This window comes from Leptonychotes weddellii, chromosome 6, assembly GCF_054177405.1.
Source record: "Leptonychotes weddellii isolate Sample4059 chromosome 6, ASM5417740v2, whole genome shotgun sequence".
NCBI lineage: Eukaryota > Metazoa > Chordata > Mammalia > Carnivora > Phocidae > Leptonychotes > Leptonychotes weddellii.
Window position 1 is genome coordinate 46,886,603 of NC_138374.1, and position 25,181 is coordinate 46,911,783.

The 25,181-nt window shown below is 36.9% G+C and overlaps 1 protein-coding gene across 5 annotated transcripts in view; it reads right to left on the bottom strand.

Annotated features, from left to right (window-relative positions):
- Positions 1-25,181, bottom strand: part of ADK (adenosine kinase) — a 488,918-nt gene that overhangs the window by 21,950 nt on the left and 441,787 nt on the right. For 4 of the 5 annotated variants that reach the window (XM_081822966.1, XM_006733456.3, XM_081822965.1 and 1 more), the window contains one exon: positions 13,879-13,965. The exons of the other annotated variant lie outside the window; for it this stretch is intronic. In XM_081822966.1, coding sequence (XP_081679092.1) covers positions 13,879-13,965 — 87 coding nt within the window. The remainder of the gene's footprint in view (positions 1-13,878; positions 13,966-25,181) is intronic. 5 annotated transcript variants of the gene reach the window in all.

The following is a 25,181-nucleotide window of genomic DNA, read 5'->3' on the forward strand; positions in this document are numbered from 1 at the left end:
AAATCCCAAGTAATAAGTTAGTAATTAAGATAACTAAGATAATAAATAATAAGATAATTCTAGAGAGTGTTAAGTGCTGTTAAGGAAAATAACTGTGTGTAGCAGTAGAGAATAAGAGCAAAGGGACCCACATTACATAGGATAATTAGAGAAGAGGTGACTTTTAAATTGAAACTGAGAATGAGAAAGAGATAGCCATGTAAAGAGTAGGGGAAGACAATTCTAGACTAAGGGAGCTCCACGTGCAAAGTGTATAAGGCCTAAAAGAAGAAGACCAATATAGCCACAGCATGTAAGCAAAGCTGAGAGCACCATGAAATACAGATTCATGCATAGCAGATCATATAGATCCTTTCAGGCCACTACAGGAGTTTGGAGTTTTAGTCTAAGTTCAACTAGAAGCCACTGAAGCAAGGAAGTGAAGTAATTCAATTTCTTCCTAAAAGCGTTATTTTGGCTACTGTGTAGAAAATGGAATGGAGAGTAAGTAAGAATGAAAGTATGGCAGGCCTGGCCTAAAGTGATGGGAGAAAAGTGGATGGATTTGAGGTAAGATGATATGAGATATATTCTAAAAATTGTCTCAAAGAACTCACTGAAGGTATGGACAGATGGAAAGGAATGCATCACTTGTACACTGTTGGTGGGAATGCAAGCTGGTGCAGCCACTTTGGAAAACAGTATGGAGGTTCCTCAAAAAGTTGAAAATAGAGATACCCTACGACCCAGCAATTGCACCACTGGGTATTTACCCCAAACATACAAAAACACGAATTCAAAGGGTTACATGCACTCTGATGTTTATAGCAGCATTATTTACAATAGCCAAATATGGAAGCAGCCCAAGTGTCCATCCATAGATGAATAAAGATGTGGTATGTATAAATGCACACAATGGAATATTACTCAGGCATAAAAAATAATGAAATCTTGCCATTTGCAATGACGTGGATAGAGCTACAGAGTATAATGCTAAACAAAATAAGTCAGAGAAAGACAAATACCATATGATCACTCACATGTGGAATTTAAGAAACAAAACAAATGAGCAAAGGGAAGAAAATAGAGAGAGAGAGAGACAAACCAAGAAACAGACTCTTAATTATAGAGAACAAACTGATGGTTACCAGAGGGGAGTTGGGTGGGGTGGTGGGTAAAATAGATGATAAGGATTAAGGAGGGCACTTGTGATGAGCACTGGGTGATGTATGGATTGTTGAATCACTATATTGTACACCTGAAACTAATATAAAACTCTATGTTAACTATACTGGAATTAAAATAAAAACTTAATAAAAAAACTGAATCCTAGGTTTCCAGCTTGAGATTCAGGGTATTTCATGTTCCATGTATTGTGTGATAGATGGATTGTACTGTAGGGAACACTTTTAGGACCATAATTATGAGAAAAAGGGTGTAGATAGGCATACAAACATACACATTGATAGAACCCATCCATCTATCCATTACCCTTTTAAGAAAAATCACCTCCTCTCTAGCGTTGCTGAGGGGGTTGGTTGATAGATTTTGTGCAGGTGAATCAATCCTTACTACTAACTGAACCAAGGAGAGGGCATATGACCCAAGAGCAAACAACTTATGGTCCTGCCAGTGTCCTACTTATGAATGGCACCAAAACTGAGCTAATGGAAAGCAAAGAAAGACCAGAAAGCTGATTATGAGGTAGGAGGAAGCCCACATGCAATGGCAGCTGAATAACATTACTGTGTTAAGCACTGGAGTGAAGATCCAGGAATATGTGCTGTTCAGGTCTCTAGAACTGATTTGAATCTATAATTACCATCTGGCTCCACTCTCAGTGAAAACCTGTCCAGTTTTGGCTCTTGTTTGAGATTCCTTTTATTACAGATAGCACTTAATGAGGCCATATGATGCTTTACACACATTATTTAACTTTCATAATAACCCAAATGAGGTAGGTGCTCCTTATCGTCATTTTTATAGATGAGGAAAGGAAGGCTTAGGAAATGTTAACTTGTCCATAGTCCTACAACTAGTTAATGGCAGTACCAGGACTCAAACCTGTATCTTGTGACCCACCGTCTTAATTATTGTTACAATGTCTTCCTTAATGCTTGTGCGCTTCCTTAAAAAAATTCCTTATCCTGAGCTAAATGAAATGAGTTTGTTTCTTTTGTTCAAAAGAGTCAGATGAAACAGTCCCTTAAAACTGAAGTATGGCTGCCTACTGTATCTCGTCCTCCCTTCCATGCCAAAAAGCCTCCTCACATAGTTGTGAGGTAAGAAGATTGAATAGAACAAAATATATTGCTGTATCGTGGGGATTTTGAAATGTACATGTAAAAAATAGGATGAGATGTGGGGCGCCTGGGTGGCTCAGTCATTGGGCATCTGCCTTCGGCTCAGGTCATGATCCCAGGGTCCTGGGATTGAGCCCCGCATCGGGATCCCTGCTCGGCGGGAAGCCTGCTTCCCCCTCGCCCACTCCCTCTGCTTGTGTTCCCTCTCTCGCTGTGTCTCTCTCTGTCAAATAAATAAAATAAAACCTTAAAAAAAAAACAGGATGATATGTTATAATCATAAATCCATATCCTTTCTTTTCCCTCTGCTTTTGAATAGTTTAATATAGAATAAAGATATAAAGGGGCACCTGGCTGGCTGAGTTGGTAGAGCATGCAACTCTTGATCTTGGGGTCATGAGTTCAAGCCCCATGTTGGGCCTAGAGCTTACTTAAATAAAGAAATAAATACAACTGTGGAAAACCAATTTCCTCCTCTATCTTCTGAAAAATTAAAAGAAAGAGCTCTGGTGGTGTTCCATGATGTAACAAAACTTTATAATCTACTATTTCATGGCTTAAAGACTTAATTAACTCAGGGCAGAATTTGGCTTATAACTACATAGCATTTCAAAGGCAAAGAACTGCAGCTCTCTGGGACGCCTGGGTGGCTCAGTCGGATAAGCGTCTGCCTTCAGCTCAGGTCATGATCCCAGGGTCCTGGGATTGAGCCACACGTCGGGCTCCTTGCTCAGCGGGGATCCTGCTTCTCCCTCTACCTGCTGTTCCCCCTGCTTGTGCTCTCTCCCCCTCTTACACAAATAAATAAAATCTTAAAAGAAAAAAAAAAAGAACCGCACCCCCCCAACATCTTTCACTGCCCTTTTTGACAGAGTCGGTTGCATCTAGGCTTTAGAAGAGGTCATCTCTCAGATTATCATATTTTTATTAGTCATTTAGGCAGATTGGGGCAGTAGCACCAGAGGGCATGGGAAGTTTACTATAGTGCAATGAATAAATGATTACAGCTATGAGAGGAAGACTAATTTTAAATCTAATGGTCAAACTTATAAGTTTTCAATTTTGTGTTCATCATCCCAGGTGAGTGATTTTTTTCAGACTATGATGTTTTTCTAGCCATTTGCAAGAGGGCAGGTGGAGTGTTTATATGAATACCTTTCATCAAATTTAATAGCTAGTTCAGTTTCTATAGAAAGTAAGCAACCCCTCAGTCTGACCTTTCCTTTTACACAGATGTGCATCAACTTTTATCTTTAAGATGATGACTAACTTATAGCAGCTAGAATATTTTAGATTCTTCTTTAATGGAGAATGGTATTTAGGAACAAGAGTGGCATTGACAGTTTTATGTGTCTAGGTCATGTTGTGCTACAAAAACATTTAAGTTTAATAAAGATGTTAACAGGATAGTTTTTCTACAACATGTATTTTAAATATTTTGTAATTGCTTTACTACTTCTTTAAAATTGATGTTTCAGAAAAATCACTTACTTCTTCTGTTGGTATGAGTATAGATCAGTGTCCCTTTACATTGTGTTCTGGTGTTAGTCTAATTACTAGACTGAGAAAAAGTCTGGAAAACCTTTACCCATTAAATTCATATATTTAACAAGTCACAACCTTGAAATCTTGCTCTACCTGAAAGCAACATTAAAAGTGCTTGACTATTATTACTAGAGGAAATTTTTAATAAAAGCTAATTAAGCTACAAAACTCCCAAGCGGTTAACTGATTTTAGGGGCGAAATTTCTGGTACTTCTAATTATCCTCTGATGGCTTTACTTAGTGTTTCACAACCATGACAGATGACAATGAAAAGCTGCAGTGAAATTCATCCACCCTGACACTGTGCTAAGCACCGGTTTCTCCCTCTCCAAGTTAAATCAATACTCTGTTTGAGTAAACACATTTACAGCTTTATTAGGATGTCTTGCTTGTTCTGTAACAGCTACTTGAAGCTGTGGTAACAAATCGACTCAACTCAGTTAAACCTAGAGAGCTGGGTAAGAGGGCCATCGATAAGGTTGTTATAAAAATAAACTGCAGGAGATCAGAAAGCTGGAGCAAACAGTCTGGTAAATGTCAATATTTTCCTTTACAGAGGATGACAAAAACAGTGAGATCATGTGGAAAGTCTTTTTTTTTCCCCTTAAAAACGTTTCTTGTTTCAGTTGGATAAAAGCATTTCTACTTTTTGTGCACAACTCTTCTGAATGAAATTTTTGCTTCCTAATTCCCATGTGCATCTGGAACAGGAAGCTGATGTAAATATTTGGTATTTTCCCTGCCATTTCAGCTACTTTATTTTCCTTCATATTTAGAGGTTTATTTTGGTCATCGGTGACTCTGTAAAATGACCTTATTCAAGTTATCTGGAGTACCTGGTGGCTCAGTCTTACCTTCTTTTTATTAATTAAACAAAACTTTTGTCATCTATGTTTGGGAGGTCATTGCCGTGTAGTATTCTCTTGTTATAATATCTTTGAGACCTGATGTTGTACTTTCCAAATTAGAACTCCTATATTTATGTATTTAACAAGACCAAACAGTGCTAGCTTTAGACAGGCCACACAACCTCCTGACTAGTAGTACATAAAAATGTCTGCTACCTATTAGGAGCAAGCTTCTACAGTGGCAATAGCGCTACCAAACAAGAGCTCTCATACCCTCTTTTCAATGTTCACAGGTTGCTCAAAGGACTAACATCTGGCAGGAAATTCCCACTTCAATTTGGCTAGCTTAGACTACCCAGATGTGACAAAGCAATGGTTTCCCCCAGCGGAAAAGTGCTCTGCATGTAAAGTTTTTTTCTTTCATTTTCTATGTGGCCTAGTTAGTAAAATTTTGTTTTGTTATGCTTTGACTTCATGTTGACTACCAACTAGTCATGAACTCAAGTAACAAGTTATGATCCATATGCTAGAAAACACAGATTTTTCTGGGAAAAGAAAGTCAACAAACATTACATTTTGAAATAACTTAAAAAGCTACTTTGCCTGCTAGGGTAAGGTCTGACTTAGTAGGTATTTGCATAATGAAAACCAAAGCCTAAGTGGTGTCAGATGGTGCAGGGACTGACACGGACAGGAAGTTAATTCAGAGCAAAGGCTCCTTTGCAATAGCTCAGCACCACACATCCTCCCATACAAAGTGAGCAACTGAGCAGCACGGTAAAACATATAGGCAAGTGGCCAGTGCTATAACTATGAGGATAACTTATTTCCTTTTTCTGGTGACTGAAAATGGAAACCTGTTAGATTCTGTTAAAATGGCATGGGATACTGCATGCAAATTAAAAAAAACTCCAAACCCAAAAACTTTTAAATGCCCCCAATTCAGGAAAGACCCTGAAGAGGACCACGAAACAGTACGTTTTACTCGTATAGGTAAGTTGCCCTTCTGCCCCAACCCCTTTCAAAATACTGCTTTAAAGATCATTCCTCCTCATGAAACAAAAATGTACAAGATCAGGTTAGAATTTGAATTTTCAACCTAATGTGTGATCTCTTGATGTGGTTCCCAAAACAAAAGTGTGGCATATGCTTCTGTTTATAAGTTGAAGTCAAACATCTTGGATACCCACATGCCAAGAAAAAGTACATCAAAGGCTTCTATCCATTTGGGATATTGACTCTTGACTTCTATATTTCCAAGAGGCCTATATAACAGACTGCTCAACAGACAACTTTCATTTGGGTTATTAACATGTATAATTACTGGACCATGAATTAACAAGTCAGGAGATCTGGCTCCTAATATTGCATATTCGCAATTAACTCCTTTTCTTTGGGACTCACTTTCCTCATCCATCAAATGGGGACTTCTGAACAGATCATGGTTTTCACACCCAACATTGACTTATTCCAGGTAGTTATTTTATGAGCCACCAAATAAAATGTAGGTAAGGCCAAATGAGGATTTCTTTAATCTCATTTCATTCTGATTCCGATAAGACCTCAAATGAACATAGTTTCACGACTGAAAACAGTTTAAAAACCTGAAAACCAGAAAATGTGATTTAGAGGGAATGGCTCAGTCAGTTAAGTGTCTGCCTTTAGCTCAGGTCATGACCCGGGGTCCTGGGACTGAGCCTCGCATCTGCCTCCTTGCTCAGTGGGGAGTCTGCTTCTCCCTCTGTCTGCTGCTCCCCCTGCTTGTGCTCTCTCTCTGACAAATAAATAAATAAAATCCTTAAAAAAAAGTATTCCCTTTCAGCACTAACATATTAAGTATATAGTTAAAAGCAAAAAGACTCATCAGGACAAGGTCATACCTGCTAGAATAAGGAGATGATAACAAGCTTATTTTATTTTATTTTTTTAAAGATTTTATTTATTTATTTGACAGAGAGAGACACAGCGAGAGAGGGAACACAAGCAGGGGGAGTGGGAGAGGGAGAAGCAGGCTCCCCGCAGAGCAGGGAGCCCGATGCGGGACTCGATCCCAGGACCCTGGGATCATGACCCGAGCTGAAGGCAGTCGCTTAACCAACTGAGCCACCCAGGCGCCCGATAACAAGCTTATTTATGTGAGCTTATATATGTCCTAATTCATAAGCAAGATAACTAATATTGTTATTATTTAACTCAACTGAAAAATTGTTATTTGATCAAATGACAAGTTCTCAAAGCAGGGTGGTTCTAAAATTTTAAGAGCATTTGATGAAAGAAACTGGTTTTTAATCTGCCATTTATTTCATAGACTAGAAATAAACGTATCTCATCTCTATAAAATGTCAATGTTAACTGGATAATTAAATGAAAAATAAATTAAGAGCCTGTGTTCATACCATAGATTTGGGAATTCATATATCTGAAGTGAGAATAGTTGTAAATTTAGTAATTGTGTAGCTAATTTTTGTTTTATTCAGACCTACTGATGGTAAATAGCTTTACAATATCAGAGGTTATGTTTTATACAAATTTTCATATAAGAAGTTTGGCAAGTTGTTTCTAATGACTTATTTACCATGAATAAAACTTCCGTTAGGTCCCTGGGTTGGCCAGGCTATGTATCAGCACTATGAACCTGATTTTATTTATTTTGATTTTATTAATTACAAAGTCAATAAAAGGTACATTGTACCAAATTCAAACATAAATGAGACAAGATTTAAAACTGAATACATTTAGCTTCATGAAAACTTACTATATTGCTCCTACCTTTTTTCATCTTGGTATTGGCTGATAAAATCTGTTAGGTCATATCATAGATAGGCATCAGTCTATGGATTAGTGCTTAGAAAACCATTTTCGTTATTTCTCCTCCCTTGGAGGGGAAGATAAAATGATATACTAATAGAGCAGAGTATAACAAAATAATTAGGGGTAAGAACTCTGGGGTCAAACTCTGAGTTTGAATCCAGGTTTTCACTGTGATTTTGGGCATACTTAATCTCTTGTACCTCTGAGACTAGAGGAACTATCCAGCTGAGCCTAGGCCCAGTTGCCGATGAACAGATTTGTGGAGCTAAGTAAATGGTTGTTGTTTTAGGTCAAAAAGTTTTGGGGGTAGTTTATTAATTATACAACTAATACATGTTATATGAATCAGACAGATAAGGGTGGATAAAACTGACCAAATCCATGTAATAGCAGCTGGGGCCACTAATGAATTTAAGTGGGTTCCATTTGACTCACAAATATTCTAAGGCAGGAAGCTGATACACATATATTTTGCCATGTCACAGTTTTAAGAAAATTAACTTTGCTTAAGACATTTCCTCTGGTCCTCTGCCACTAAATACAATCTTGTAAACATCAACATTGTTTTCTTGGAATAAACATTTCTTAGTAATCTTCAAATATAGGAAACTTAGGTTCATATTTGAGCTTCAGGGTCGGATAGTCTTCATGGCTCAGACTATCTTTGTCGTATCCAAACTTCCAGAAGACAAAGTCCTTTGAATGCCATTATCTATTTATAATTGCTTCGAGGTGAAGGCCATCCAGGATACTAGATCTTTGAGGAAACATTCATGCTTGTGAGAGATTCCAGACTTTACAACTTAAAATCATCCAGTATTCCATGTGAACTAAAGTTATTTCTCTTTTTTGTCATGGCTTGAGAAGCATCTTTACCTCTTTTAACCAACAAAGGCTTAAATAATCTTAGGCAATGTTCTTGAAATTTGTTCCTGGTCCCACATCAGCTTTTCTAAATGTCTGGATGTTAACACTAGAATAGCATGTCATGAAGTCTTCTATGAGTGTGCAAGGTGTGAATCTCCCCTCCACTTCCATGAATTTGAGCTGCTATCTGTTATGAATTTCATATTCCTAATGATGAAGTCAATTTCATACCTCATTTGATGGTTTTAAGGAAAATTGCTGCTTAAGAAATCAAATACCAAAGATGTCCTACTTAAGACAGGGACCAGTATTATTGTTAACAGACAGGGAAAGGTATTGTTTCCTTGGGTGTGGGTGTGGGATGGGTAAGAGTATGCAGTTCTCATCTTGGTCCCCATCAAATAAATTCTCTGCATACAAAGGTCCTATGAAAGTTCTGATTTTTGAGTGAATTAGTGTGAGAAATAACATATTTAAGTTATTTTCTAGTTTTCTGAGTTGGACAGCTAAGAAAGGTGGTGGTGCAGAATAAAAAAGAAAAACACAAGAATTCTGCACCACGTCTTTGCAGAGCACAATGTAGCAGCAATTAAGAAGAATGGGAGAGGGGCACCTGGGTGGCTCAGTTGGTTAAGCGACTGCCTTCAGCTCAGGTCATGATCCCAGGGTCCTGGGATCGAGCCCGCATCAGGCTCCCCCTGCTCTTTGGGGAGCCTGCTTCTCCCTCTGCCTCTGCCTGCCACTCCCCCTGCTTGTTCTCTCTCTGTCAAATAAATAAGTAAAATCTTTAAAATTAAAAAAAAAGAAGAAGAATGGGAGAGTAAGCTACACATGTTTGGGAACAAACAAACAAGGTGAGACTAGAAAATACAAAGATAATTTAGAGAATCCCCACGACTCTCCAAAGTACAGCCATGTGCTACATGAGAAGGAAATAGCATCCTTGTTTTAGAAACTTAAATCTTTTTTTCTTAACCAAAAAATTTTTTGAAAATGAATTAGAAAGTAAAATTAATGCTTCTTTTTATTAGATGGGAACTAGGATAATTATTTACATTGGGATTACTAAGTGGCTTTAATAGTCATGTGTATGCTATAGGTATTATCTTTTAGGGTAATATATTTTCCCTGCTAAACCTGTCATGAGAAACTTAAAAAGTATTAGAGGTAGCACACTTACTTTACTGTCATTCAAAAGAAACTGCTCTAAGCTATATATGGCTCTTAACCACATTTAACGAAGCTTTTTTAATCCTAAGAATGTTGGTCCTTGGGTGAGGTCTTCAGTCTTTTATCTGAGAGCTATATATATGTGCTTGGGTATAATCTGTCAAAGGCGTACTCACTTTTAGTCTAAAGATGATTTGTAGGTCTAGTCCATATTCCTACAGCTGCCATAAAACATACAACTAAATCATATTAGATTAACACAGGCTGGTATTGACAGCCCACTGGGAACATATTGATTAGGTCCTCTTTCATGTTATTTGTTATGATTTTTCTTCTCAGTTTCATTTACTGGGAAGACACAGGGGAAGAGATTTCACCAGGAACAATGACAGTGCCTGTCACAAAATGTTCTCAATGTTTCCATTTGTTACTATGGCAGTGACAAAGAGGGTTCCAAATGAAAAGGCAGACCTGCTGTGACAAAGCACAGCAGGACAACAGGAAGAAATTTTCTCCTGACCTGGGAAATTAGGAAATCACACTTAGAGATTATAGAATTGTCTCCATTTCCAAGGGTACAATCGTACCACTTGGGCTTTTGAGGGAGCATGTGAAAAGGGTAGTTCCATCAGGCCTGGTTACGGACAAATAAAGGGCAAATGTTACAGAGTGCTTAAGCTCTCCAAATAGAACAGGAGGCATGCTTGTAGAGGCTAGAGGGAATTGTCACTGTTACTGAACCCCTGAGATGGAACTATGAATTTAATTTATGTACATGTGGGATACTCATTTTAAAATTATACATGAAAATCTATGATGTACTCTAGTTGTATATCTCTTATGTGGCTAATAAGGACACATGGCACTCTGGTACTGGGATATGTAAGTAGCACATGGTAGATGAAGTGATGCTTTATCCAAGAGCTTGAAATTGGGACTGGAATATAGTTATGCAAAGTCACAAAAGACAGAAATACCCTTAAGCCAGCAAAACTTAAAGGTAATAGGAGGAATATATTATCTATCTAAAGACAGAATGTGTCAGTCAGAGAGGAGATATGTTAATAAGGCAATAAAATAGAGCAAAGAAAAAGAAACTACATAGTAAATGCAAAAGTTGCCATTGCCTCTCCATTCATGTTCGAGGTAGAGAAGTATGTTTCAATAGCTGGAGTATTTCCAATCCTAGTAGAAAGGCTTTCCCTAGCATAGAGATGGAAGTTGGGGTTTTTAACCAATGGATTTTTTAGTATTTCCTACTGATAAGACCATCTCTATTGTAAGATGGAATGCATTAGCCTGGTGCTAGTAAATGGTTGATTCCTGTAACTCCTTGTATTTAGATTCCATGCTGACCCAGCAAGTTTATGATCTGTCTTTCTGTATCTCTGTAGTGCAATCAATTCTACTGCTTAGCAAAAAGCTCCTGGTTCAAACTCACCAGGGACTATAGTCCTTCAATTATCTTTCCTTTCACTTTCTCTTTTTTTTCTGCAACCATCTTACCCTAGAGTCCTCAGAATCCTATCAGATAACAAAAGCTCCTGTTCAATACATGAAATCATCTATTCAGATAATAGAAAGATTCTCTTTGGCAAAATCCAGCTTTTGTTAGTAAGGCTGGTCTGTGGCTCTCAGTCCTAATGATGAGATTTCCCTAAAAGTTTAGAAAAGCAATATAGTGCACTAAGAGCACGACTCTGGAACCAGGCTGCCTGGGTCGAATCTTGGCTCTTGTACTCTCTAGCTATGAGACTTTGTGCAAGTTACCTAACCCCTCTGTGTCTCAGTTTCCTCATCAGGAAAGTGGAGTTATTAATAACCTATTGCAGGGTCTCCTGGGTGGCTCAGTAGGTTGAGTCCAACTCTTGATTTCGACTCAGGTTGTGATCTCAGGGTCATGAGATTGAGCCCTGCTTTGGGCTCGGGCTCAGTGGAGTCTGCTTCTCTCCCTCTCCTTTTGGCCCTCCCCCTGCTCGTGCACGTGTGCTCACTCTCTCTCCCAAATAAATAAATAAATCTTAAAAAAAAAAAAAAAAAAAAAGCCCTGCTTCAGTGAGCTTTTATGAACATGAAATGAGTTAATATATGTAAAATGCTTAAGGTGCTTACTGGCTAGTAAGTGCTGTATAAATGCTATCTATTGCTATACTGTACAGTTTGACTTACACAGAATGTGCTAAACATGCCAACATAAGTATTTCAATGCTAAAATGACATTAGAGTGTTCATGTCATTGCATGACTCAGTCTTTCAGGATCTGATTATCCTACTCAGAGTAGGGTTAAAGTGAGAAAAATGGCTACCAGTAAAGTCCTGCCTAGTGTCAGCCTGCCTTCCACTTTCTCTATAGTGATTTCAACAGCATGTAGTGAAACCCAGTGTTTGGATCCAGGGTATGATGAAAGTGAATAAAGTGAGGAAGCTGCCAACATATTACACAAGGGGTTGACAAATTAGAGCCTGAGGGCCAAATCCAGCCTGTGGCCTGTTCCTGTATAAGTGGAGAGCTACAAAAGGTTTTTACATTTTTAGAATATTATAAAAAAAACAAAAACAAAAAGCAAGCAAGCACACAAACACAAGAATAATATGCAATGCAGCTTGTATAGGACTTGCAAACTTAAAATATTCACTATCTGACCCTTTACAAAAAAAGTTTGTGGCTCCCTGTTCCATACTCTTCCCTTACTACTTACTTCACTGTACCCCAACAATAAATACATAGGCAGATAGAGTGAGATAAAAAAGAGGCTGATAATCCTGTAACAGAGAGCCCAGGTGCTTTGGTGAGGTAGTTCATTTATTATCCTTACCACAACACAAATGGGTACCTAGCTGTTCCTACTTCAGTACCTTAAGAATGACTTCTCTCTCCCTCAGAAAGTCCGTATATTCTTACCTAGTACTGGAAACATTATAGGTAGTTAGGTGTTCGTCAAGGAGTCTGTTTTTGCAGGGCTAGGTGGCCCAGGACCCAAGGTAGTGACTAATTAGGTCACCATCATATTTATGATGGCCTCACAATGTGCCCTACTAAATATTAAAAAAAAATAGAATACTTACTGTTTTAAATATTTAAAGTACTTAAATAATGCACACACAATGGATAAGTTTACAGGTTATGTACTAAGATTCCTGGTTTAACCAATTTTACACAAGAAATCCATAGTGTTTCCTTAATGTATTATAGAATTTAGCCCAATTCTGGATAAGAGATTTTTAGCCTACATGACTTTATAGCTCTGAGGAAATATGGCATAGGAAAAATAGCTAATCAATGAGGAAGCCTTTCAGAGCAAAGACACAAAAGATACAAGCATGACAGTAGAGTAGAATGCTATCTGTGGTATGTACTCTTTCCAAAGAATAAGGCATGGGGCATGCTATGAGTCTACTGGTTAACAGCTCATTGAAAAGTAGGCATGAAATTTCAAAGAAGAAAATACGAAAAATTTATCTTGGTGAAAAAGAGCATTAAAACAAAAGAATATCTATATTTGAAACAATACTATGTTAAAACCATCACATAATTTAAATTTCCCATGATTCAAATTATCTTCCCAGGAAAGGAGGACAAGGGTCAATTCTATTTGCCTTTGTTCCTTGTTCAGCTTGATGTTATAAGAAATAAAGAGAGATCAAGAGAGACTCTTCTGGATTATCATTCAGGAATCTAAAGTTTTCTAGAGACCACCGTCTAGCTTAATTACACTTAACTAGAAGGGGTTTAGACATATCAAAAGAACTTTTGAAACAGATTTTAGATCAATCTAATTCATCAAGCTAAGAATCTCCCAATTGTCTTCATCTTATTTTTGAGTACTCATTCCAAAAATGACTTAGTCCTTATAAATTGTGCCAGTTCTTACTAAGCCTGAACCAGACAAAAATTTAACCCTTCCTAAAGTACATTTATGAACATTTAACTATTGTCTTAGAAACAGATGTTTTAATCAAATGATATAATCCACAGACATCATCCTTAGTTAATATTCACCACAACTTGTTTTGAAGAACATAATATGTTAACATTTAAGCCTGAAGGCCTAAGAATATACTATATACTGTACTTGATACAGCTTGTTTATGCAATATTCTCGCAGACACAATTAATCTTGTGAAAATGACTGGGGTACAGCACAATAGCAAATTATCTTTGAGCCCCAAATAAGTATTTTTCCAATAGTAAAATACCCTCATAATACTCACAGCGATAGTAGCATATGGAAAGAACATTAGGAGTTAATTATCTAAAAGAAGAAATCATCAAATTCATAAATCTTGGCTATGTAGTAGAGGCAAGGGTTAAAGGAAATGTTTAAATTATAAGTATGAAATAAATGAATCTGTACCTCCAACAAATGCATCTCCAGCTCCATTGGTATCAACAATTTCTTTCTGGTTTTGATCCAAGACAGCAAAAGCAGTGACTTCACTTTCTGCAAGTAGAGCCAAAGAATGCAGACTGACTTCTCTTTGTAACACTCAATACGGAAACTCACCTAGTAAAGTCTGAAGCTCCTGCACCATTCATCATTCAAAGAGAGAGACAACATGAGTTCCATATTCTCCACATGAGTACTTGGGAACCAAGGCAAAGTCATCTGTACACAATGCTTTTTTTTGAGTAATTTTCAGCATACAGATACTGTGTTTTGTTAGAGTTACACCTAGGTAGGTCACATATTTTGGGAATGACTGTAAACCACAGCAGTACCTTTTTGGACAGTATAAATACGTGAACAGAAACTACGAGTGAAAGGAAGATTTGTAAGGACTGGATCATGGATCTCTAATAAAGCTTCAAGCCTGACTGCATTCTTGGCAGTGAAATCTTGGATACAGTTAAAGAGCTGTAAATTTAAAATATATAAATAAAGAGTCTTGGGTGTTTCTCTACAGAAAATCACAATGGTATGATAACAACATAACTACTATTCTGTTATAATTCTTCATGCCAATGTTAAGAATTACTGATTTTACTTGGCTTATTACAAATAACCGAATCTGGTTACTTTTAACAAAGGAGTCGCTATTTCCTTTAAACTGGCAACTAACAAAAGGGAAAGCTAGGTAGAACAAAAGGGACAGTGCAATGGATTCTTGTCTTATAGCAGTCTGGACTAGGGCTTGATTGTTTTGACTATAAAGTAACCTAATACAGTACTTTAAACTTGGCACATGCCAGTGGAATGGAGTTATTTGTGATGAAATTTAGCCCAGAGGACATCTGCAAAAGATTGGACAGTGCTTTTTATTGGTGGCTGGAACTTCTGAAATCACAAATTTGCATCCCTTATGGGGACAGATGTGGCCAAAAACTTGTAAACTTCAGTCTCACCTAAGATCAAGAGAGACAGAAAAGGAGATACTGAGCACCTTAGGGTCTTAATAAAGAACCCAAGAATCTCAAAAAGCATATTCTGTCTGTCTTCTGTTATCTGGTACTAATGGATACTTTCAACAAGAGATAAGCACAGATACGATAATGAAAAAAAAATCCTACTGGAAAGATTGATATTCAAGAAGAGGATTCTTCACTTAGTGATCCCTTTTGCCCATATGACTGTAGATGCTAAAAGACTCCATATCAGAAGCATCTATTTAAACTCTTTAAGTAACTAACTTTCCACACTTTTTAACACCAGGACCTACATGGTAGTTAGCAGGATTTTGATTAATTGGAAGTTAAGGCATAAATATCCAGGATTAAATTTTCTAGGGAGTATGCAGTACACACTGCTACACAGGCGGAAAAAAAAAAAAGCAAGCAGACTTTACTAGAAATAATTAGGAAAGGGCTACAGTCTGATTTAGGAAAAAGGACTATACCATAAATATTTATAAAGAAATCTGATTTTATTACTTCCAAGTACAAGTCATACTATAAAGAGAATTAACAACTATAAAGTCAGAACAAACAGCCACTAAATAAGTAAAATGAGCTAGGTTAATAATGCTATTACCATTTATAATAGGGTTTCATTATGTAATAATAAAATATGTCTATAAAACACTTTAGGTAATGTAAGTGTTAATATAAGAATTAATTACTGGATTACAGATTTGAAAAATAATTACATATAAATGGTAAGTAAGCCATAATTAGATATAATTCCTTGAGTTCTTTGTTAGAAAAAGTCATGGATTTTTGGTTGGGTAAATCTTTATTTATGAATAGAACCTAATTCAAAATGGAAGAGATTACGTGGAACTTTGCTCTTGAGAATCATGACTTCTTGGTTTAAACTACTGAAAATTCTAAATGAATGCAGTTTTCTGGATATATGTTTATATCCGTGAGATGTTTTATCCTTAAGTGACATAGAAGTTCAATTTCTTGTAATACAAAGAATTATTTTTAACCTTTTCTACTCATTAATGCAAATAAATATATAAGAATATCAAGACTGCAAAAGAGCTGTCATAAATTGTTACATAGTCCAGTCTCTATTATCTTCTGTATCTAGAGTTATATTATGAGAGCTCCCTTCAAAATAATGACCCTGAAAATTTGCAAGATCCTGAAATGTGTTCTAAATTATTGAAGGATTAAACAATGTTCAGTAATATTTAAGTTCAATTATGTTTGGAACATTCTGATTTTTTGAAATGAAATGATCTAAGTTAATTTAGAGAGCTATTTAAAAACCCCCAACACATGGGGCGCCTGGGTGGCTCAGTTGGTCAAGCATCTGACTCTTGATGTTGGCTCAGGTCATGATCTCAGGGTTGTGAGATCCAGCCCCATGTCCTCAGTCTCTGCACTCAGCATGGAGTCTGCTTGAGATTCTTTCCCTCTGCCCCCCCCACTCTCTCTTTCAAATAAATAAGTAAATCTTAAAAAAAATACCCCACACAACTAACTTCACCAGCATGACCTATTCCACAGCCTTCTAGACTATGTATTGAATGAACATATGAAATACCTCACTAAATCTTAAGATACACTTATAGGCATGAACATTATTCAGCCTGTGAGGCCCAGGACACTCACAGGACTCATGTGGACTTAGTTTTCTTAGGTGTAAAATGGGGCTGGAGTAGCTACGGGAAGAAGTAGCTAAAATAGCTTTCTGTATTAGTTGTAGAAAAATGACACTGTCAGTTCTGATCAAACGCTTCTAAATAAGAGCTTAAGACAAGTTAGAGCCTTTTATTCCTGTGATTAATTCATTCCATAACTGGAAGCCTGTATGTCCTATTCCCTTTCATCCACTTTGCTAATCCCCCCATCTCCCTCCCCTCTGGCAACCATCAGTTTGTCCTCTGTACTTGTAACTCTGATCCTGCTTTTTGTTTTTTTATTCATTTGTTTTGTTTTTAGATTTCACATATAACTGAAATCATATGATACTTCTCTTTCTTTCTCTGACTTATTTCACTTAGCACAATACCCTCTAGGTCCATCTATGTTGTTGCAAATGGCAAGATCTCATTCTTTTTATGGCTTCATCATATTCCATGTGTTCCTTATCCATTCATCTATCATTGGACACTTGGGTTGCTTTCATATCTTGGCTATTGTGAATACAGTCCATGGTACTGGAATAGCGTTGTATGGTGACAGATGGCAGCTACATTTGTGGTGAGCATAGCATAATATAGAGCTGTGGAATCACTCTGTTGTACACCTGAAACTATGTAACACTGTGTCAACTATACTCAGATAAAAAGTTTTTAAAAAGTAAAGTGTATAATACATGGGAGAATATTTCTAATACTATATGGAATTACTAATAAAAAGAATTAGTGTTTTTTTTACAGCTAATGACCTTTTTTGTTGTTAAAGATTTTATTTTTAAGTAATCTCTACACTCAACATGGGGCTTGAACTCATAACCCAGAGAGCAAGAGTTGCATGCTGCATCAACTAAGCCAGCCAGGAACCCTATATGATTTTTTATACCTTAAAAAAAAAAAAAAAAAAAAAAAGTCTTAAGAGCCACTCTTTCTCAAATCTTTCCAAACTTTTGTAAAGTGAGAAGGAAAAGGATTGGTAATAATTATTATTCCTATTTTCCAGATTTCTGTAAAACCACAAAATCATAAGCTTCCTTGAGTAGACAGGAAAGAAAAAAGAACAATTCAGTTGATACCAGATTTGCTTGGTATCATTTATTAGATAAGATCCGCAAGGCACCTTCATCAAGAACAATGAAATTTAGCTTACTTAAAATACAAAATAATAAAAATCAGACATTCTCTGGCCAGTTTATATAAGCAAATAATTTACTCTTCACTTTGATATAAGCTTCACTACCTAACCTAGAAGGGCAGTCTGTCTAGAATCAAAACATCTTCACACGCCTATAATACTAAGTCAATTATGGTAGAAATAGTAAGTTCATACAATATCTAACTGAAAAAATGATAAAAAATTCAGTCACTCAATGCCAAACAACTAGATTAAATGCTTCTGTAGCTTTACCGCTACTAAATTAACTATATGTTTTAGCACTGTATACCTATAACCCCATGATAATTAATATCCTTAGAAAATTTTGTTCAAGATATTTTAAAGTGCCATGTTTCATCACTGCTTTTTTTGACATCACCTCTAAATTGTAGGAAAGATATAACGGTTGAAGATAGAGAGCAGGACGAGGTATTTTCAACCTCAAGGTAGACTGTAGTCACTCTGCCACAGCTTCTGACTGAGCATCACCAGGCTTGGAAAAGATAGAAAAGTGATGGCAAAATCTTCACCACCAAGTGAAAAGTAGGACTAGGTAAAAACTGGAACTCTTGAGATTCTTAAAAGAGGCGCCTCTACCTTGGCCATTCCTTATAATGAGGTAATTTCCAGAGTATAAATGCTTTTGTTTGCTTGGTTCATTTTTTTTTAACCTTTTATTTGGGCATAATATTATTTTATTTATTTATTTTTTAATTTAAAAAAGATTTTATTTATTTATTGGACAGAGAGACACAGCGAAAGAGGGAACACAAGCAGGGGGCAGTGGGAGAGAGAGAAGCAGGCTTCCCACGGAGCAGGGAGCCCGATGAGGGGCTCGATCCCAGGACCCTGGGATCAGGACCTGAGCCGAAGGCAGACGCTTAACGACTGAGCCACCCAGGCGCCCCGGACATAATTTTAAACTAACAGGAAAGTTTGATGAAAAATACAGAGAACTCCTATATAACATTTATCCAGATTTACCAGTTTTTAACATTTTGTCACAATTTTTTATCAATCCTTCCATATATATGTACATATTAATTATTATTAATTCTTTTAAGCCATTTGAGTGTAAGTTGCTTATATCATTCCCTTTACTTCTTAATAATACAGTGTGTATTTCTAAGAAATAGATATTCTTTTAGGTAACCATGATACAGTTGATAAATTTAAAAACTTAATATTTTAATTTTATCCAATCTATATTCCATATTCCAATTTTGTTAGTTGTCCTAGTGTCTTTTACAGTTTTTTCCCATTAACTACAGGATCCAGTCCAGAATCACAAATTGCTTTTAGTTGTATTTGCTTGTTTTTAATTTAACGTTTTGAATAGGTAATGCACACATATAGTTAAAAAATACAAATATTAAAAGGTAGCCTATAAAAAAGTTCTTTCTCACTTCTTATCTCCTATTCAACCAGTTTCTAATCCTACTGCTTTCCAATCTGATTATCACTGTTAACTGCTTTTCTGTATAGCCTTCCAGAATTTCTCTATGCATATACAAGAAAACACATTCTTATTTTTTTCTTTTTTATTCTTTTTTTTTGAAGATATTATTTATTTATTAGAGAGAGAGAAAGAGTGAGTGAGCAGGAGGGAGAGGGAGAGAGAATCTGAAGCAGACTCTGTGTTAAGCGTAGAGCTGGATGTGGGGCTCGATCCCACAACTGCAAGATCATGACCAGAGCCAACACCAAGAGTCAAACCAGAGTCAGAGGCCTAACAGATTGAGCTACCCAGGCACCCCTCACTTTTTATTCTTAAACAAAAAAGTATCCATTTATGCAGGCTGCTCTGGAACTTGTTTTTTCACTCGGAAATCTTTCTATGTTGGTAAGCAGAGAACGTTTGCGTTTTTATCGCTAGGTAATAGTCCATTGTATGGATATACTATAATTTATTTAAGCAGTCCTTTATTGATGGACTTTTAGGTTGTTTTCAGTCTTCTGTTATTACACACAATGTTGCAAGGCACTAATGCTTTTATTTTAAATAGACCCTAAGTTTAATTATTTTACTTAAAAGCCAAGTCAATAATTTCATTCCTACTTTTTATAGGGAACTGACATAAGAAAACCAAACTGTTATACAAAAAGCATGAAATATGCCTGTGTCAAAGAATAGGAAAAAAGTGAGAATCCAGGAAATGCTTTTCTTTTCATTAGGATACACATACCAGGATATGAGCAAAGACACCCTGCTCAGACTGCCCTAATAAACAGGGTAATGAAACAGATGACAAATTCTACTAATAATAGAGATTTATAGAACAATCCTAATTAACAAGGACTTTTGGGGAATGAAGAGCTCTGGGTTAATTTAATTTTCTGGTTAACTAAAGAAAAAGCAGAAAGTCTTTTTAGTTAGAAATCTTTCTAAATGTATTAATATAATAATATACCATGACATCCCTGCTTTAATTAGTTTAGTTTATTGAACTGAAAGAAAATTTCTTTGATAATAGAAAATCCTACAGCACATGTTAATGTCATTATTCTGAACATCAATTCTTATTGTAGCTCCAAAGGTGTAAGTGCTTTCATGAAAGGCAGGATAAATGGAATGGTTGGAGGAACACTGGATTAGGACTCAAAAGACCCATGGTTTTAGTCTGGTTTTGGTTCAGCTACTTTATTCAACAAATGCTTATTAAGAGCTTATCATGTGTCAGGCACTCAGAGACTGAGAATACAGATGTGACTAGGACAGACAAAAACCCTGCTCTCATGAGACCTACATTCTAGTGAGGATAGACAGTATACAAGTAACAACAACAACAAAAATGAACAAGATAATTTGAGATAATAATAAATGCCACAAAGAAAATAAAACAGGATGATGTGATGAAGTATGACTAGGGAGGCGAATTAATTTAGATGGGTGCTACTTCTTTGCTGAGGAGGTGATGTTTGAATTGAGACTTAAATAGCAAGAAGGAGCCAGCCATGGGAAATCCAGGGGCAGAATATACAAGAGCAGAGGCTCTGGGCTAGCAACAAGCTTGATGAACTAAGCCTGTTTAAGGTTAAGAAGGCCACTGTAACTACAGTGTAGTGAGTGTGGGGAGATCAAGTATGTGTGTATGTGTGTGGGGGGGGCATTGATAGAATTTCATTCTATGTAAAACAGGAAACCATTGGAAGGTTTTAATTTTTTTCACAGATTTATTTATTTTGAGAGAGGGAGCACATGTGTGGAAGCACGATGGGGTAGGGAGGAAGGGGCAGAGGGAAAGGGTGAGAAAGTCTCAGGCAGACTCCGTGCTGAGTGCAGAGCCTGATGCGGGGGCTTGATCTCAGGACGCTGAGATCATGATCCTGAGATCACGACCTGAACTGAAACCAAGAGTTGACACTTAACTGTCTGTACCACCCAGGCACCCCCATTGTAAGGTTTTAAACAGGGGACTGACATGATCCTATCTTTGATTTAAAAAGATTATCTGGGTGCCTGGATGGCTCAGTCGTTAAGTGTCTGCCTTCGGCTCAGGTCATGATCCCAGGGTCCTGGGATCGAGCACCGCATCCGGCTCCCTGCTCAGCAGGAAGCCTGCTTCTCCCTCTCCTACTCCCCCTGCTTGTGTTCCCTCTCTCTGTGTGTCTCTCTCTGTCAAATAAGTAAATAAAATCTTTAAAAAATTAAAAATAAAAAAAATAAAAAGATTATCTGGCAGCCTTATACAGAATGGACAGAATGGTGGGGGTTGGGAGTAGAGTCAATGATGCTACTTTTTAAGACCTTGCAAAAGTCACTATGTAACTTACCCTCAGTTTTATTATACTTAGAAATGAGAGGAGTACCTGGGTGGCTTAGTTGGCTAAGCATGGGACTCTTGATTTCGGCTCAGGTCATGATCTCAGGGTCATGAGATTGAGCCCTGTGTTGGGCTCTGTGCTCAGCCAGGAGTCTCCTTGAGATTCTCTCTCTACCTCTGCCCCGCCCCGCACTTGCACACATGCTTGCTCTCTCTCAAATAAATAAATAAATCTTAAAAAAAAAAAAAAAGGAAAATAAGAATACTGGTTCTAGCTATTTTCTGTGATTCTTATATGGATTAAGTATTAACATTATGAAAGCACCCTTTCAAATAAAAAGCCCTATACAATTTTTTTTTAATTCTTAGATATGATTTAATACTCTTGGCCATTTCTGTGTATCACAACATGAAGATTTTGCTGCTTAGGATTTCTCTGTAGAGGTTATAGAGAATGCAGAGGCTATGTTTTTCACCCTCTCATTTATGTGTTTGTATGTGTAAATGTAATACATATCGGTATATATTGATACATAAATTTATAAGGTGTTCTTAGGAGCTTATTTTCTTCAACCAGGTAACAAATATTTGTTGAGCACTTGCCATGAGCTCCTTATACTCTGCTAGATCCTTTGGGGGAGATACAGGAGAAATATTAAGACATCATCTGTCTTCTGAAATAATTTATAATCTAGACAGAAAGAGAAATCTAGCATATGTGAAAGAATTTGTAAAGTATCATACAACATAATATTTATTATAACTGCAACAGGAGTTCAAAGAAGGAAAGAAACAATGTGAGTTTAATTAAGTGGAGATGGCTTCATGGAGAAGACCTAACTTAAGCTAGGTCTTGCAGATGTGGATAGTGAAGAGGAGAGGAAATAAAGGTATATATATCCCAGGAGGCAGAGAGAAAGAAATAAGTTTATATGTTAGATAAGGAAAGAAATAATGCAAGATGGGTGGGGTCCAGCCATCTCTAGGAAGACAGATGTTTAGATTTAATACATCAAACAATGGGATGCAATTGCAGTTTTTGAGCTAGCAAAGTGACATTGAAGTGCTAACTGTGCACCAAGTGCTTTACATACTTCATATCATGTATTTCTCAATGCAATCCCATGAGTTAGGTAGTACTGACCTGACTTTATAAATGAAGACATTGAGGCTCACAGAGGTTGTCAACCGCTTTAGGGTACTGCGGCAAAGGACTTTGGGACAAAAAAAAAAATATGAGAGAATAAAACGGGATTCCAAAGTTACCATTTGAGTAACACTGCTATCATTTTTTTTTTTCTGAAAAAAGGGTGATCATGGAAAAAAAACAAGATTTTGATTAAGCAGTATACAGCAGTTAATTGACATTTAAATTCCTGTTCTAACTCCTGTACTGATAACTAAATTTGACCAAATTAAGTAGATAAATACTCCACAGGGAACAGAGGCAGTATAATATTGTATTAAGAATATAAGTCAGACTGCTTGGGTTTATATTCCCAATTACTAGTAAATTCCCATTTACTAGCTCATAACCAAGTCAAACTCTATGCCTCAATATTCTCATGTGCAAAATAGGGACAATAACAGTAATTATCTCATAGTGTTTCTGTGAGACTAAATCAGTTAATACATGTAGAGCACTTAGATAAAAGCTTACTAGACATAGTAAGCATTTAATGAATAAATGGACAAGAATATTATTAATCTTAAAATAAGACTCTTGGGTATAGGGGATTGAGATCACACTTAAAACTGCTGCTACTGAGGACATGGTTATTTGTTTTTGTTTTTTTTTAAGATTTTATTTATTTATTTGACAGAGAGAGAGACAGCGAGAGAGAGAACACAAGCAGGGGGGAGTGGGAGAGGGAGAAGCAGGCTTCCCGCAGAGCAGGGAGCCCGATGCGGGACTCGATCCCAGGACCCTGGGATCATGACCTGAGCCGAAGGCAGATGCTCAACGACTGAGCCACCCAGGCGCCCCTGAAGACATGGTTTTGATATGGAACACTATCATTGTTTGTAGTAAAGCCTCCCAGTTTGTTCATGTTTTCTTTGAATTTCCTACAAGTGTTTCTAGTAAATGTCAGTTAAAATCTTCAGTCTGAATATAGACAGGTAAGAGAGTAGAAGAGTGTTTGTTTAGAATATGAAAATAGTTTTCCACAGAAAAGTGACTAAGGGGGTGCCTGGGTGGCTTAGTTGGTTAAGCATCGACTCTTGGTTTCAGCTCAGGTCATGACCTTATGCGTCGTGAGATCGAGGTCTGCAATGGGCTCCATGCTCAGCCGGGCCTCTGCATGAAGATTCTCTCCCTCTGCCCCTCCCCCCATTCATGCTCTCTCTCTCTCTCAAGTAAATAAATAAATCTTAAAAAAAATCCGTAAGAAAAATGACCAAGAAAACAATGATAAATGGAATTACTGCTTTAAAACCTTATTTCCCCTTTGTTTGGTGTCTGCCTCCCTCCCTCCCTCCCTTCCAAGGTTTCTGATACCTTTAATACGTTCGCTACATAAAGCACATCTCTTTAACCTTACATAAAGCAGTTCATTCAAACTGTTCTCTCTCTGCTTTTTTCTATGCACGTGCTTCATTCTCGTATCTATAAAAACTGGTTTCCTCTGTGGCTTAGCTCATATGTCACTGGCCACCTATAGACTGCCTAACCTTGTTGAGATTCCTAGCCCTGATTCAGTCAGCTGTGCCCAGGGAAGGAGCTAGGGCTCATGGCACAAACCCTGGCTACTTAGGTAAGAAGGGCTACAGGAAAGGCAATTTGTCTGATGATCTTTAGTACCCAGAACTATGCTTTGTGCATTACAGGTGCTCAGTAAACATTTGTTGAATGAACAGACTGATTTTTTCATGAGTACAAATCTGATCATGCTATTCTGTTACAAACCCTTTGATGGTTTTCTATTGAAGTCTTAACTCTAGGACATAAATCTAGCCTACTGTTTAAACCTTATCTTTCGCCATTTCCTGAGCTGTGATTGTTTCTCTGTCATGCTCATAATTTTTCAAATGTGTCATGCTTTTTTTTATACCTATGTACATATATACCTGCTTTACTGCTCAAATCATCTTTCACTACTAGTTCCAAATCCCAGGTAAGTTTCCTGGACGCAGTCCCTGACTTCTCAGGGTCCTGCTTAGAAGCAGAGCTAACGGCTTCCTCTTTTATGCCATCATTTATAACCTTCACATATCTCTAAGAAAGGACTTATCATATTTATAGTTTTACTTATGTACAAGCATTTTTCTCTACTGAAGTATGAGCTCCTTGTGGGTAGGAATCATGACTTAATCATAGTCCCAGTATGCAGTAGGTGCTCAATAAACATTTATTAGAGATGATTATTTTCAACTAGATCTTAACTTCCTGAAGACTGGTCTCTTTTTCATGTAGTAGAGTATGAACTCATGATGTATTTTCTGAATGATTTTTGAGTAAGTGGTATCTAATTATAACATATTTCTCTAGGTTAGTTTAGTAAACCAAGTAAACTAAAGGTTCTAGTTGTCCATGATCCTGTTTTTTAGAGTTATTAGGATTTAATCTAGCATTCTAAATGCTTGAATGAAAAGAAATCATACAAGTACCTGAAAATCAGAGGGTAATACACTATTTCAATAGTGAATAAATTCAACCTTGTGTAACTTGTCCTAAAAATCTTTCCAGATCTAACTGTGCTGAACACATCCT